This window comes from Eptesicus fuscus, chromosome 1 (assembly GCF_027574615.1).
Source record: "Eptesicus fuscus isolate TK198812 chromosome 1, DD_ASM_mEF_20220401, whole genome shotgun sequence".
Taxonomy (NCBI): domain Eukaryota; kingdom Metazoa; phylum Chordata; class Mammalia; order Chiroptera; family Vespertilionidae; genus Eptesicus; species Eptesicus fuscus.
In genome coordinates this window covers 11,365,884-11,382,809 of record NC_072473.1, presented here as the reverse complement: position 1 = coordinate 11,382,809, position 16,926 = coordinate 11,365,884, and the positions used below count along the sequence as shown (strand labels likewise).

The 16,926-nt window shown below is 47.4% G+C and overlaps 1 protein-coding gene across 1 annotated transcript in view; it reads left to right on the top strand.

Annotated features, from left to right (window-relative positions):
* Positions 1-1,283: 1,283 nt before the first annotated feature.
* Positions 1,284-16,926, top strand: part of MAP7D2 (MAP7 domain containing 2) — a 95,777-nt gene continuing 80,134 nt past the window's right edge. The window contains exon 1 of the mRNA XM_054720663.1: positions 1,284-1,423. Within this exon, the coding sequence (XP_054576638.1) occupies positions 1,297-1,423 (127 nt within the window). The 5' untranslated portion in view covers positions 1,284-1,296. The remainder of the gene's footprint in view (positions 1,424-16,926) is intronic.

The window sequence follows — 16,926 nt, the reverse complement described above, 5'->3', positions numbered from 1 at the left end:
TGAGAGAGAAACAGCAATCAGCTGCCTCCTGCACACCTCCTACTGGGGATGTGCCTGCAACCAAGGTACATGCCCTTGACTGGAATCGAACCTGGGAACCCTCAGTCCGCAGGCCAACACTCTATCCACTGAGCCAAACCGCTCAGGGCTCATTCTGCTTTTTAATCATGTGCTCTTCTCTTCCCTAATGGTGGGCGTTAGACCCTCAGAGAGCTGGTCACGGTCCAACAGAGAAAGGTGTAGCCTGGGACCCCACTGCAGTGGATCATCACTTGGCGGCCTGCACCTGGGCAGACACCTGGAGGCCTGAGCTGGCTCTACAAAGATGCCTTTTTCAATATGTATGATTGTGAAAAGATAAATGTTTATGACGTGTACAATGATGTCCGGGGGAAAGACACCCCCCAACCCCTACACACTTCCTCCACCCTACTCCGGACACACTACCGGTTTAACAGTTTCTCATCGGCCTTTCCAGAGAGGTCCTCCTCGCTGGAGATTTCTCGAGGGCGTGTTCTTTGCACTCCAAGAAAAAAGGAACATTGAGTAGCTCTGGGGTGCAATCAGCCAAGGAGGGGAGGGGGGAATGGTTGGAGGGCGTAAATCCCTCCAACTGCGTGCCATTGCCCTTCCTTGAAGGTCATCCTGGCTGGCTTGCTGGAGTCCCGCCCTGAGTGGCCGCCCGCCTGGCTGGGGTGAGAACTGGAACCCAACTGTGCTTGTTGGGAGGGTCCACCGCGTCTGCTTACGTTGGCACTGGCCCAAGGGGCGCCTGCCTGAAGCCCTCGCCAGGAAGTTTCCAGAGCTGCAGCGCGGTGTGTGGACGCCTAGTGTGTGTGAACGTAAGCGAGCCCTGTAAGACGCGTGTGCACGCTGTGTGAGCACAGAAGCGTGCACACCTTGGTGTGTGTGCGCTTCGTTCACACGCTGTGCGCGAAACTGTATAACGCTTTGAGTGTGCATTGTATGGCGAGGTGTGTTTACACTGCTGGTGTGCACGACCTGCGTGCAAGCGCGCTGGGTGCACAACGCACGTGCACGCGGTACGTGCGTGCGCCGTGAGAACGGGTGCCCCCGTTGCACGTGCACGCGGCGCGCGCCTGCTGCGTGAGGACCGGTGTGCGCTTCGCACGCACGTGCACGCGGCGCGCGGGCGCGGCGTGAGAACCGGTGCGCACCTCGCACGTGCACGCCGAGTGCGCATGCCGCGTGAGGACCCGGGCGCTGCAGGGCCGGCGCTGTGCGACGCAGGGGCGCAGGCAGTGGGCAGTGCGTCTGTGCGAGCAGCGCATCCGGATGGAGCAAGGCGGCGGCGGCGGCACGGGAGCCGGGGCGCAGGGGACTGCACGGGGCTCCCCGCTCCACGGGAAGATGGCCGAATCCAACGCGGTGCGGACCTCGCCGCCCAACCATCGGTTTTCAGGTAGAGCCCCGGGTTCGGCGGGTGCGTGGGCTTCAGACCCCTGGGGGCGGGCGGACCCGCTGCGGGCACCGGCCCTGGAGGGCTCGGAGTGGGGGCGCAGCGTGGAGGTAAGATCAAGGCTCTTCTGCCGGGGTTTGGCTAGGCACTGGATGGGGGGCCGCGCCCCTTGCGGTTCGGGTGGCAGGGTCCCCCCTCTTGGCTGGAGTGAATGAGTAAGTGAGCTTGGGGGTGGCTTAGGATGAGTGGCAAGTATGTTTGACGTGGGGTGCCGAAGCCCACGTTTGATGCCCGGGGTAGCGGGGGTTCCTCGTGATCTGCCGGGTGTGGGGGGCACTCGGAAGGACAGCGGGGGGTCGCCCGGGCCTGCGCGCCCGCCCACTCTGCGTCTAGGGAAACGCACCAGCGGCGTCTGCAGCCTGATGCGAAAGGCGGTACAGCTGCCCGCTTTGCGGCGTCCCCGGGGGCAGAACCCGTGGGTCACCCACTGGCCGGGGCGGGGGGCGGGGCGCGAGCCCCCTGCAGCCGGGTTCCCCTGCAGCCGGCGTGTGCTGCCCAGGGGTCTGGCGGGGCCGCGGCCCCCTCACAAGGCAGCGCAAGGAATGAGTCTCCAGGCCCGCGAGGAGCAGCTCCTGGAACCTCTGGAGGGAGGACTGATGCCCGGATTGGCTGCCTCGAAATGAGCTGAGCAGGGGGAGATTTTGAGGACATTTGGCAGAATTTTAGATAAGCAGGTCTCGCGTCTTCTAAGGTTCTGTAAAGTGGTTGCAGGTAGTGTGGGGGTGTAGGCAACGAGGAAACCGATTTCATGCTGTTTTCTTGGCAACGCCTTTTTTTTTTTTTAAGTTAATGTGAGCTATTTTGAAAACATTTTTTACTGCAGTATAAAATGCGTACCACAAAAGCTCACAGTTCTTAAGTATAGGATTCGAAGAACTAGAATATGGTGAATAGCTAATTGTTTTATATAAGGTGTACCAAGGAAGGGAAACAAATCGAGGGAAATGTTCTGTAGTCACTTAAAACATGCTTTTCATTGCGAGGGTGTATTTGTGATTGAGCCTTCATTTGCATCGCTCATAGGAGGAGGAGGTGGCTTAAATCTTTCCCAGTTTGTGTTTTTCATCATTCGTATTTTTTAAGGCAGAATTTAACAAACATCAGGATAGTGATATAAATACTATAAATATGTCCTTCTGTCTTCCTCCTTTTTGCTTGAGAAACTGGGCTGCAAATGCTAGGGAAGAACGCACTGGCGGGGGGGGGGCGTAAAAAAATAACTTTGCTCCCACCTTCTAAATTCTTCCAGCTGGGCTAGTAGTCAAATTAACAGAGACAGATCAACAGGAGAAAATATACAAAGTTTATTACGAATCTACATGCCAGGGCGTCTTAAGGTATGAAACCCCAAATGGGGCATTGGGCAGTTAAGGCTTATATGCCACTCTGGACCAAGGAGAAGGGGTAAGGTGGGGGCCTGGGGGTCCAGGATTACAAAGGGGAAGTGAGAAAGAGCAAATACATGGTAAGCAAAGTCTTACTGGGCCACCCAGAAACAATGGGACCCAGAGGGAAACAGGCTTTGCTACATTTCTTCCTGTCCATCACATGTGCTAATTCATATGTTGCTGAAGTGATTATGTTGATTCGCTTCCTGAAGCAGATTTTTCTATCTGAATTATTCTAGGCAGGAAGGAGGGGACGGTCAAAGGTTCTTGCTGAGGTTTTTGTTTCTTTTTTTTCTTTTTCTTTTTTTTAAAATATATTTTATTGATTTTTTACAGAGAGGAAGAGAGAGGGATAGAGAGTTAGAAACATGGATGAGAGAGAAACATCGATCAGCCGCCTCCTGCACACCCCCCACTGGGGATGTGCCCGCAACCAAGGTACATGCCCTTGACCGGAATCGAACCTGGGACCCTTGAGTTCGCAGGCCGACGCTCTATCCACTGAGCCAAACCGGTTTCGGCAGGTTTTTGTTTCTTAATAGCCAGTTTAAATCAGTATCTCAAAAGACACATTTTGCCGAAACCGGTTTGGCTCAGTGGGTAGAGCGTCGGCCTGCGGACTCAAGGGTCCCAGGTTTGATTCCGGTCAAGGGCATGTACCTTGGTTGCGGGCACATCCCCAGTAGGGGGTGTGCAGGAGGCGGCTGATCGATGTTTCTCTCTCATCGATGTTTCGAACTCTCTATCCCTCTCTCTTCCTCTCTGTAAAAAATCAATAAAATATATATATTTTTAAAAAGACACATTTTGGGGTTAAAAATTTGGTTCCTCTCACCACCCACTCACCCATCAGGACAAGCTGTGGGGGTGGGGGACCTAGTAGAAACAAACATTGGAAAGGGGAGGTTATTGAAACAAACATTGGAAAGGGGAGGTTATTGAAGTTATTGTTATTTGGTTGAGAGTTTAAATAATAGGTTATTTCAGTTCTTAGAGGCAGGGAGGGGCTGTATGGTTGGACCTGCAATTTATCTGTGGGACTTCAATTTATTTGAAGGACCTTAATAAGGGGGCATTCTTACCACGTTCTAGTTGGAAACTTTATTGTAGAACCATGTAATGCACTCTCTACTGATAGCAAGATGAGCTTAAAGCCATTTTCTTTCCTTTGAAATTGGAAATATGGAAAGACGTGTGAAGGTTTAAAATATTAAACTTCTGTGTGCATTAGGGTTGGTGTGGAAAAAGTGGTGTTCAGTTTTGGTGCCTGGTAGTACTGTGATTTGTTCTGTTTGAGGGATCATGAGGTTGTGTACTTAGAAAAAGGCCATCCTCAGAAATGTCTTGATTATTGAGGTTTTATTATTATAATCCACCCCCCAATCTGATCACTCATTTATCGAGCAAGGCCGTATCATTCCTAATGAGATTCAACACTTTTTGTTATTATTAATCCTCAGCCAACGATATTTTTCCATTGATTTTTTAGAGAGAGTGGAAGAGAGAGGGAGAGACACAGAGAGAGAAACATTGATGTTCAACACATTGATTGGTTGCCTCCTGCATGAACCCTACTGACCGGGGTCAGGGATCAAGGCTGCAACCCAGGACTGGAATCAAACGGAGGACCCTTCAGTCCCAGGGCCGATGCTCTATCCACTGAGCCAAACCGGCTAGGGCAATCCTGCATTTCTTTTTCTGTTTCTAAAAAATATATTTTATTGATTTTTTACAGAGAGGAAAGGAGAGGGATAGAGAGTTAGAAACATTGATGAGAGAGAAACATCGATCATCTGCCTCTTGCACACCTCCTACTGGGGATGTGCCCACAACCAAAGTCCGGTACATGCCCTTGACCGGAATCGAACCCGGGACCCTTCAGTCTGCAGGCCGATGTTCTGTCCACTGAGCCAAACCGGTTAGGGCGCAACCCTGCATTTCTTGAGGTCAACCTTTGTTCCTAAGTTTGTGCTGAGTGCTGTGAGGGCCAGGAAAGATGGAAAGGCCTGTGGTATGTAGGCTCTCTATTTCACTTGGGCACACTGGGGGATGGAGATGAATTGGCGAGTGGTTTTCCTGGGAGGTATTGTAGTAGGAGGTTGCAAGGGACGACCTCTTGGTTGTTTCCTTTAGCAACAGTTTCTTCTGTTATCAAAATCCGGTGGGTGTTCCCATTGTCCTCCGGTGATGTTTTCTTTCCTTTTAGCGACCTCCCCTGTGGAAAGTATCAAATGCATTGTTCTTTTTAGTGCTTGTGTTATATGCACAGTGTAACGAAGGAGGAGCCGAGCCTGTTGCTTGGATCTGCTTAAATAGCTTTAGCCAGCAGGTAGAATCACCAGATCTCAGCTGTCGGACTGCCTCAGTGTCATGTAGTCCTGTGCACCCCTCAGCCTGAAATGTCCCCTTCCCCTTTCACCTTCTGAGCTGTCGCTCAGGGCCTGAGCCCTCAGAGCCTGAAGGTGCCTGCGGGAAGTTTTGGGTCACCTACTGCACTTGTGGTAACCTTAGCTCCTCAGATAGTAACAGCCGCTCATTGTCAAGCACTGATATGCCAAGCAACATTATAACCACTCATCGCACATTATTTTACTTTATTCCTCACAAACACCCTTTAAAACATTTTTTAAAAATTGATTTCAGAGAGGAAGGGAGAGGGAGAGAGATAGAAACATCAATGATGAGCGAGATTCATTGATTGGCTGCCTCCTGCACGCCCCCTACATGGGACCTCACCCACAACCAGTAATCGAACCATGACCTCCTGGTTCCTAGGTCGATGCTCAACCACTGAGCCACACCGGCCTGACACAAACACCTTTTGTAAAACAAAAAAGTTTTTAAAATTGATTTTATAGAGAGTAAGGTGAGAGAGAGAGAAACATTGATGTAAGAGAGAAACATCGATCGGTTGCCTCCCGAACCAGCCCTGACTGGAATGGAACCCACCACCCGGGCATCTGCCCTGACTGGGAATCGAACCCGCCAACCTTTGATGTACAGGATGATGCTCCAACCAACAGCCACCGGCCAGGGCTTTATACTGTTTTAATCCTCCTTTTAGAGATGTTTTCGTTATCTATGCCTGTATAACAAACCACTGCAACTTTATTGTTTCTCAGGATTCTGGGGTTGGTTGGGTTCAGTTGAGCGGTTAGCAGTTCTTCTGGTCCTTGTGGTGTCAGCTGAGTGGCTCCTGCCATTGCGGCCACCTGGGAGCTCAGTAGGTTTGAAGTGTCCTTAGAAGCCTCTCATGGTCCAGGGAGTCTGTCCTGAATGCCACAGTGTGGCAGCTGCGCTTTGAGAGTGAGGAAGCAGAAGTTGCCAGTTCTCTTAAGGCCTGGGCGTGGAAGTCCCAGAATATCACTTTTGCTGCATTCAGTGGTCAAAGCAAGTCACAAGGCCAGCCCGCATGCAAGGGGAGGGAAAATAGACTCCATTTCTTGATGCGAGGAGTGGTAAGCACCTTGTGGGAGAAGAGGCATCTCTCACTTTGGAGATTCTCTAGTGCAACAAATAAATCCATTGAAATGATGAGAAGTTAAGTCATTTGCCCAAGGTCACACAGTCAGTGGCAAGCCAGACCTCACTCCCAAGTGTGATCGACTCTAGAGTGAAGTAGTTCTAGCTTCTATGCTGCTGTGCCTTCCCAGATGGGTTATAACCAACTCCTTTCATACATGGGCCCTGCAGCCCCTCTCTCAAGCAAGATCTAGCTCAGTACTGTCAATCCACTTTTAAAAAAATATATTTTATTGATTTTTTCCAGAGAGGAAGGGAGAGGGAGAGAGAGTTAGAAACATCAACGAGAGAGAAACATCGATCAGCTGCCTCCTGCACACTCCCTACTGGGGATGTGCCCAGCAACCAAGGTACATGCCCTTGACCAGAATCGAACCTGGGACCCTTGAGTCTGCAGGCTGACGCTCTATCCACTGAGCCAAACCAGTTAGGGCTCAATCCACGTTTTATGAGGATTTCGTGTGCCTTTTCCTTAGTATACAGTTGTTTTTCTCCCCAAAGCTGATGAGGATCCCCCCATTTCTTAGAGCAAAAATGTTATTGACTAAAATGCTTAGAGGAAGAGAAGTTCTGTTTAACAGGATTTCTGGTTTGCTAGGAATTAGCCCCCCATCCTCTCTAGGCCAACCTTTATTGTTGGGATTTGGAAGATCTCCTTAGTATGGTTCTTGTCGTGGGACACTGCATTGGGCATGACTGAGGATTGTGGCTCTTTGGTCATCACTCTGGAACGCCCATGGAAAATTCTCTCTTATAGTGTAGGCCAGTATGTCTCAAACTAACTCTGGTGAAGGACCAGTGTTTTTGTTGTGTGTTTTTTTCTAATTTCTAATCTGTGGTTGACCAATTTCTTAGTAAAATACAATAAAAAGACTTACTAGAAAAATCAAATATAAAAGACATGGAAAATACAAGTCCCAATTTTTAAATATTAAATTAGATTAGATATTAGATTCCAAAATATCAATGGATATCCCATTACTCTGTCAAATTGCTAATAAATAGTCCGGCCAGCGTGGCTCAGTAGTTGAGCATCGACCTAGGAACCAAGAGGTCATGCTTTGATTCCCAGACAGGGCATATGCCCAGGTTGTGGGCTCGATCCCCAGTGGGGGACATGCAGAAGGCAGCCGATCAATGATTATCTGTCATCATTGATGTTTCTATCTCTCTTCCTTTTCCTCCCTCTCTGAAATCAATAACAATATTTTTTAAAAATTGCTATAAACATTTTTAAGTGTACACTTTCTTTCCTTTTTTTACACACATACACACACAGAGAAAGAGAGAGAGAGAGAGAGAAAGAGAGAGAGAGAGAGAGAGAGAGAGAGAGAGAGAGAGAGAGAGAGAGAAACATAATCTGTGTGGGAGAGACACATTAACCAGTTGCCTCCTGCACCTGCCCCAAGCGTGGACCAAACCCACAACCTGGGCATGTGCCCTGATTGGGAATGGAACACTGACCTTCCAGTGCATAGTACGATGCTCCAATCAACTGAGCCACACAGGCCAGGGCTAAATGTACACTTTCAATTTATGTCCTTATTGTGGATGAAAGGAACAATAAGGAGATTGGCACTCGTCCACAGGCCACTCTGTTAGTAACTCTGCCCTGGGCTAGCATTTCCCAAAGGGTGTTACACACAAGAGGGTTTTAGTTACACATGGACAAATTTATCTCTTCAATTTTACATTAAAAGTTCTGTAGCCCGGCTGCGGTGGCTCAGTGGTTGAGCATCAACCTATGAACCAGGAGATCACAGTTCGATTCCCAGTGAGGGCACATGGCTGGTGGTGGGCTCGATCCCCAGTGTGGGGCTTGCAGGAAACAGCAGATCAGTGATTCTCTCTCACCATTGATGTTTCTATCTCTCTCTCCCTCTCCCTTCCTCTCTGAAATAAATAAAAATTTATTTTTTAAAAAGTTCTGTAGATGCTTTAATTTTAAAACTACATCTAGTACATCAAACTAATTTCATGTGTATTTTTTGAAACAAAAATGAAAATTCATTTTAAAGAAAAATTCTATCTAATAAAGAGGGAATATGCTAATTGACCATCACACCCTCACAAAAGTTGGCGGCACCCACAGCCAGTAAGTAGGGAATATGCTAATTGACTGCCATGCCCTCAAAGATGGCGGTGCTCAGTCCCCTCAGCCCTGCTAGGACGGCAGGCACACGGCATGGCTGGGCCTGCCCCCAGGAGGGTCCAGCTGCTCTGCACGCCTGCCTCTGGAATCCCCCAGTCCCCTCAGTCCCCCATCCACCCAGGGCTGGCCCGAAGTGCAGGCAAACCTCGGATGGTGGCTTCCCAGCCCCCCAGGGTAGGCCCGAGGCACAGGCAAGCCTTGGATGGCGGCTGCCCAGCCACCCAGGGCCACCCGAGGCTCAGGTAACCAGGGTTGGCTAAGGCTTGCGCTGCCAGCAGCAGAGGTGTGATGGGGGCGTTTCCTTTCCCTGATCGCCGGGTCACCTCCCGCCTCTGAGGGCTCCCAGACTGTGAGAGGGGGCAGGCCCGGCTGAGGGACCCCCCCACTCCAGTGCATGAATTTTAATGCACCAGGCCTCTAGTACTAAATAGAGTAGGCTGGTGCTGGCTACTACAAAGAATGCTAGTCACAAATGTAATCCTAAATTTTCTAATAGCTGCACTTAAAAAAGTAAAACAGACAGGTGAAATTAATAATGCCATTCATTTAGCCCAGTGTATCAAAGATATTATTTCAACATCTAATTAATATAAATGATTATTGATGAGATCTCTATTCTTTGCACCAAGTCATCCAAAACCAGTGTGTATTTTACACTTCCAGCCACATTTCAAGTGCTCAGTAGCCAACTGTGACTTAGTGGCTGGTATATTGGACAGCACTGACTGGGAACATTTCCATCCTGGCAGAAGGTTCTCTTGGTCTAGAACGAGCCCATGGTCACTTAGGGCATGCTGGTACTGAGGTGGTCAGTCACTGTGCCGTCAGGTGTGGGATGAAGTGCAGGATATGCTGTGCTATTCAGTCCACCTCGGGTCTCTGTGAGGCAGAGCTTAGTGGAAGTGGAAAGACGATTTGACAAAATGGTCTCTCCTACCCACAATAAGGCCAAGTGGGCCCAGACCCCTCAGCCCTTGGGGAAAGAAGCTGCTTTTGTTTTCCCCAGAATGGGCAAATGGCAAGGTGCTCGCACAGACCATCATCTTGGGGACCTGACAGGCTGTGGCAAGGGGGTGGGCTTGACTTGGTGGTCATTGTTGAGCTGGGACCAAGGGAAAGCATGGTATTTAACTGATTGAAAGTGGAAGGAGAGGGCAATAGTATCTGGCTCGGGGTCTCCAGGTTCCGTGTTGTGTCCAGTGGGAATCCCATCTGCTGGGTGGGGTCTACCGAGCTGGGTCGAGATGGGCTCTGTGAGGTGAGGTCTGGTCACTTCCCTGCCAGGGCTGGTGTTGTGCCTTCCTAGCACGTGTTCCCAGAAGCCACTTTCTGATTGTGACCAACAAGTTCAGGTTGGCTGACAGGATGGATGCCCTCACTCTGGGAATATATCTGAAGAAACCCCAAACAACTAATTCAAATATATGTGGAATCTAATGAACAAAATAAATGGGATAAAATGGAACTGGAAGCATGGATACATGGAACAGCCTGGTGGGAGCCAGAGAGGAGGGGATTAGGGTGACTGGATAAAGAAGGTGAAGGGATTGGCTAAAAAACTGCTATGTATACCCTATGAACAGTAGTGTGGTGAAGGCCAAGGGAGGGGGAAGTGGAGGCAGATGGAGGTGGGCAAAGGGGGGGGGGATGGGAGACGTCTGCCATAATGTCAACATTAAAAACCTTTTTATTGTTGACAGTATTACAGATGTCCCCTACTTCTCCCCCCCCTTGTGCCCCCCTCAACCCAGCTCCCAGCCCACCCCTGACCTTAACCACACTGTTGTCTGTGTCCATGGGTTATGCATACATTCATATAAGTTCTTGGTCTATTCCCACTCCCCTCTCTGCTTCCCTCTGAGATCTTTCAGTCTGTTCCATGTTTCTATGGCTCTGGACCAGTTTATTTTGTTCATTAGATTCCACAAATGAATGAGATCATGTGACACTTGTCTTTCTCTGACTGGATTATTTCACTTAGCATAATACTCTCCAGGTCCCTCCATGTTGTCTCAAAGGGTAAGTGATCCTTCTTTTTCTTTTTTTTTTAGATCCTTATTTTTTACAGCTGCATAGTATTCCATGGTATAAATGCACCACAGCTTTTTTATCTGTTCATCTACTGATGGGCACTTGGGATGTTTTCAGATCTTGGCTATTATAAATATTGCTGCAGTGAACACAGAGATACATATATTCTTTCTGGTGTTTCGAGATTCATAGAATATATTCCCAAAAGTGGGATTGTGCATAAAAAAGTTTTTTTTTTTTTTAAAATATATATTTTATTGATTTTTTACAGAGAGGAAGGGAGAGGGATAGAGAGTTAGAAACATCAATGAGAGAGAAACATTGATCAGCTGCCTCCTGCACACCTCCTACTGGGGATGTGCCCGCAACCAAGGTACATGCCCTTGACCGGAATCGAACCTGGGACCCTTCAGTCCGCAGGCCAATGCTCTATCCACTGAGCCAAACCGGTTAGGGCAAGTTTTTTTTTTTTAAACAGATTTTTAAAAAAATATTTTTATTGATCTCAGAGAGGGAGAGAGAGAGAGAAGTATCAATGATGATAGAGAAACATTGATCAGCTGCCTCCTGAATTCCCCACACTGGAGATTGAGCCCGAAACCCAGGCATGTGCCCTGACGGGAAATCGAACCGTGACCTTCTGGTTCATAGGTTGGTGCTCAGCCACTGAGCCACGCCAGCTGGGTGAAAGTTTAAAAAAAAAGAAAAAAGAACCGGCAACTTTTTGGTGCATGGGGCGATGCTCAAGCCACTGAGCCTCACCAGCCAGGGCTAAAGCTCTTTAGTAAGCAGGTTTTATCCCTGTTTCAGAACACCTTAATGTGTGCCCTTCACTTGAAATAACCATCTGAATTGTGACCTGGGCAAAACAGGATTCTCCTTCTACGCTTATTTTATTTATGTATTTATTTATTTTACTTTTTAAAAATATATTTTATTGATTTTTTACAGAGAGGAAGGGAGAGGGATAGAGAGCTAGAAACATCAATGAGAGAGAAACATCGATCAGCTGCCTCTTGCACACCTCCTACTGGGGATGTGCCCACAACCTAGGTACATGCCCTTGACCGGAATTAAACCTGGGACCCTTCAGTCTGGAGGCCGATGCTCTATCCACTGAGCCAAACCGGTTTCGGCTCTACGCTTATTTTTTACATCCCACATCCCCAGATTCCTGTATGTTCTCTTTCCCTAGCACATGGGCATGCATTTTTGGCATTGCACAGTCCTTGTGCATGGAGGTAGTGTCATCTCTTAGGAGGGTTTCCTCTTCTCTACTTTATTCATTGTGTATTCAGTTCTCTTGAGCACCAGTCCAGGATGATAATTGATAGTGAAATATTGTGACAGCCTTCCGTAGAAGCTTTCCTTGAGTTTGAGTTATTCAACCCCCCCTCCCCATGGAGTTGTGTGTTATGAACACAATTTAACAATGATCATTTTTATTAGCTAGTAACTAATATTATGTAATCAGTTTTTGTTACATCTTCAGACTAAAAGCTCTCTTGACAAAATTACTGATAATAATTACAGTTTTCTTACTGCAAAATATGTGCCTGCTCCGTTTCCCTCCTTACCCACCCTGATTCCACTTCACCTGATTTTGTTTTCATCAGTCACTAATTATTTCTAAAGAATAAGTGCTTCTTTTTAATGGCCCATTAATTTCCTAATCTTCTAGGATGAGATTAACTCTTGATAGCATAACAGTCAAGATAGCAACATGAATATATCCCAAGAAAACAGAAACGCCCATCAGAAAGAATATATGCACCCCTATGTTCATAGCAGCACAATTTACAATTGCTAAGACTTGGAAACAGCCTAAGGGCCCATCAGCAGATGAGTGGATTAAAAAAACTGGTACATTTACACAATGGAGTACTACGCAGCAATAAAAAAGAAAGAACTCTTACCATTTGCAACAGTATGGATGGACCTAGAGAGTATTATGCTGAGTGAAATAAACCAGTCAGAGAAAGACAAGTATCACATGATCTCACTTATATGTGGAATTTAATGAACCAAATAAACTGATGATAAAAAATAGACCCAGAGTCATAGAAGCATGCTCTATCCACTGAGCCAAACCGGTCAGGGCTGATTATGCCAATTTAAAAAGGAGATACCACACACGGGTACAGCCCTGTCCGGTAGAACTTTCTGTGAGGGTGGAAATGTTCTGCATCTGTTCTATATGTGTACTGAAAAACTGGATTTTTAATGGTATCTGATTTTAAATAATTTAAATGTAAATAGCCGCATGTGGTAGTGGCTCCTGAATTGGACCGTGCAGTTAACTAGATGGACTTACTGTGACAAATAAGGAACAAAAAGTGAGGAATGAGGCCTTAAACAAGTCACTTCAAATCCATGTGTTCTTGGTGTCTCCTCTACAAGCTCTGGTACTGGCACTTGTCATTCAACAACACTCAGATGTGTGCAGGCCACCAAGGTCAGAATCCGCAATTAGCTCCCATGGTTCATATCAGGTCTGCAGGGCGGTGATGGAACCTAGAAGTTCAAGGCTTATGTTTGGCTCCTGGGAGCCCTGGGCTGCCCATGGTCAGCTAACCCCTCAGTTTGGGTTGTACAACTTGGAAGAGAAACCAGATTGACTTACAAGACATTACCAAACCATTAGATGGAACCATGAGCTAGCTGGACAGGATTTGGGTGGCCTGTGGGGGGAGCTTTTCCATTGAGAGGTTGGCAGGGACTGAGACCACAGGCCTAGGCTGGAGAACCCTGTGGTGGGAGGTAAGATTGGTGAGGGCATCTGGGGGCATTGGGCGCCACAGCTGAATGAGTCATGCTCCCTCTTCTCCAGCACATGCTCACTCAACTAGATAAGCCTCAATTCTCTCGTTCCAGCTTGTTCCTCACAAACTGTGGCCTCAGGTGTTGGCCTATGAAAAGAACTTGCATGCTTGTCTATACGTGAGATGGTACACTAGGAAATCTGACTGGTGCTTTCCAGCTCTGAGTGCTGTGATCCTCCACTGCCGACCCAGGAGGCAGAGGGAGGGGCAGTCTGGTCTTCACCCTTTGTGTTAGCGGAATCACCAGCCATGTAGGCTTGGAGGCAGCAGACTTAATAGCCTCCCTGACCCCTCTCACATTACATCCAAGACAGGGAGTTCTGTCTCCTTCATTTCTCATGACCCCATCCCCGTCGCCTGGGTCAGACCCTGTCTCTGTCCCTCTGTCCGGGTGTTACCCTCTCTGTCATGGATCCATCATGTCACTCTCTGGCTTAACCTCCTCTAACATCTGCTTAGCTCGTGAACAGTCTACACTGCTGATGGGGATTCCCAGGCATGTTGGGATGGGCTCCTGTTTATCCCTCCAGCCCCCTCTCTCTGGCCAGTGACCACCCCACGCTTGTCGTGTCCAGGACACTCTGCTTGCACTTGCACCTCACTATCCACATTCCCCTCCTCTCTGTGTCTGCCATGTTCATCCTTTAGTACGTGGCTCACACCTCATCTCTTCCCTAAAGCCTTCCTTGACCATGCACACTTTGATGGTTTTTTCTTTTCTCTTCCATCTCCATTACAGTTTGATAACACTAACACAGGTAAATCAAATAATGTGCAAATAAACTTGGGGTTGGCATTTGGAAACAAAAGTTCATAGGTTTGAAGCATACGGTCTAATGAATGTTTACATATGGACTGCACCCTTGTAACCAACTCCCAGATCAAAAACTAAACATTCTTAGCATGCAGCAGGTTCTCTTGTGCCTCCTCCCAGAGACCATACTCCCCCACCCCCAAAGGTGACCATTTTTCTCCTCTTTTCACTATGAATTAGTTTTGCTTGTTTTTGAACTTCATTAAAATAGATTTATGTAGTATGTACATTGTTATTTTGGCAAAATATATATATATAACATGAAATTTACCATTTTAGCCATTTTTAAGAGTTCAGCTTAGTAGCATTAAGTACATTCACATTATTGTGCAACCATCACCACGATCTATCTCCAGAAGTTTTTCACCAAATATATACTTTTTTGTGTCTGGTTTTCTTGACTCAGCATTATGCCCGTAAGGCTTATCCATGTTACAGATCTCAGGCTTTCATTTCTTTTGATTTATGAGTACTATTACATTGTGTGACTGTACTACAATTTGTCTTATCCATTCTCTTGCTCGTGGACAGTTGGGTTATTTTCAGCTTTTTATTCTTTTGACTAAAACTGCTATAATGAACATGCTGATACGCATCTCTTGGTGCCCATACAGATCCATTTTTGTTGTAGACATACCGAGAAGTGGAATTGCTGGGTATTATGATAGGCATATGTTCAGCTTTAGCAGATAGCGCTAACACGTCTTCCAAACAGTTGGAGTTTCCTATTGCTGTTACAACAAATTACCACACGTTTACTGGCTTATAGCAACCGAATTTATTGTCTTATAATTCTGGCAGTCAGAAGTCCCAAAATTAAGGTATCAGCAGAGTCTTTCTGCAGGCTCTGGGGGAGAATCTATTTCATTGTCCTCTCCAGCTCTTACAGGCTGCCTACACTCCTTGGCTCATGACCCCATCCTCCACCTTCAAGGCCAGCAGTGTAGCATCTTCCAATCCCTCTTTCCAACTTTTGCTTTCATTGTCACATCTCTCTCTCACTTTAAGTCTCCTAATCTCCCTTGTGCTTACATGGGGACCACCTAGGGAATCCCCCCATTTCAAGAGCCTTAATTTAATCACATCTGCAAATGCCTTTTTGTCACATAAGGTAACATTCACGGGTTCCCAGGACTAGAATGTGGATATCTCTGGGGGGTTATTATTCTGCCTATCACACGGCCATACCATTTTGCATTAGATTTCCAGTTCCTCCACATCTTTATGGACACAGGGTATTGTCAGCCTTTTTAATTTTAGCCATTCTGGTAGGCGATGTGGGGACACAGCCACAGCTACCACCCCCAGGCGGTGTGTCCACCTTTGCTCCTATATAGCATTATTGCAACTTATCAGTATTATATTTATAAATATTTATTTACGTGCCTCTGTCCTGGCCCAACTGTACACTCCTTCATGAGGCAGGTCAATAGTAGCTGGTTCAGTACATGCTCCCTGGATAGTAAGGAGTGTGTGAGGACAGTTTTTAAGCAGTCCAAGATGGAAGTGAAAGCCTGTATAAACAGTCCAGGTAGGGTTTCTCCCAACTGAAAAGTGGACCGTCCCTCCAGCGTGGTTCAGTGGTTAAGCATCTATGAACCAGGAGGTCACGGTTTGATTCCTGGTCGAGGCACATGTCTGGGTTGCGGGCTCAATCCCCAGTGTGGGGTGTGCAGGAGGCAATGGGCCAATGATTCTCTCATCATTGATGTTTCTATCATTTCTATCTCTCTCTTCCTCTCCCTTCCACTCTGAAAAAAATACACACACACACACACACACACACACACACACACTGAGCGGCCAGATTATTATGATCTCTGAATGCATAATAATCTGGCCACTCAGTGTATATCCTATATAATAAAAGGCTAATATGTAAATTGTCCCCTCGACCAGGAGTTCGATCAGCAGGCAGGCTGGCCAATCGCCCATGTCCCCTCTCCCTGGCCAGGCCTCTAATATATATATTATACACACAAACATACACACACACACACACACACACACACACACACTCTCTGAGTGGCCAGATTATTATGCGTTCAGAGATCATAATAATCTGGCCACTCAGTGTGTGTGTGTGTGTGTGTGTGTGTATGAAATAAAAACAGGACCAGAGTAAAGAACTGGTTTCTAGCAGCTGCATGCTGTTGTCTTTCCCAAGGTAGTTCATCTATAAGTGAGTAATGCCCTAGAAGGAGATGTGGGCCTCAACTCCCGAGGGCGTTGGTTGCAATGACTTCACCATGTATGTAAATGAGAAGGGAAATACAGTTCCTGTGGCAGGCTTCTGGGGAGTCTGATCTTGGACCTGCAGAGACTCGGGTTTTCCTTTTCCTGGATTCTGCTCGTGTAGCAACACTTCAGCTTCTCGCTTGCAAAAGGAAAGACTGGAAGGTAAGCTCTGGGAATGCCATGGGTGTAGACTTAAACCCGCCTTGGAAACTTGAGGCCGGAATTTCTGATGAGGGTGAAATCACAGTAGAAGCGAATTTCCCACTGCCCCTGGAATCAGGGTGGTGGGCACAAATGTCTTGGCGCTGGGGAGAGAAACCTGGAAGTGGGGTTAGTATTAGACAAAAGGCCAACAGCATCCTGCCTTTGGGAACACCCTAACGTGAGTGACCACCTCCTGTGTTCTAGTTTGTTTCCCAGTTTACATTGCTGGGCACACGCCTGGTTTCAGGAGGGCTGTCGGGTTTCAGGGCCTCAGT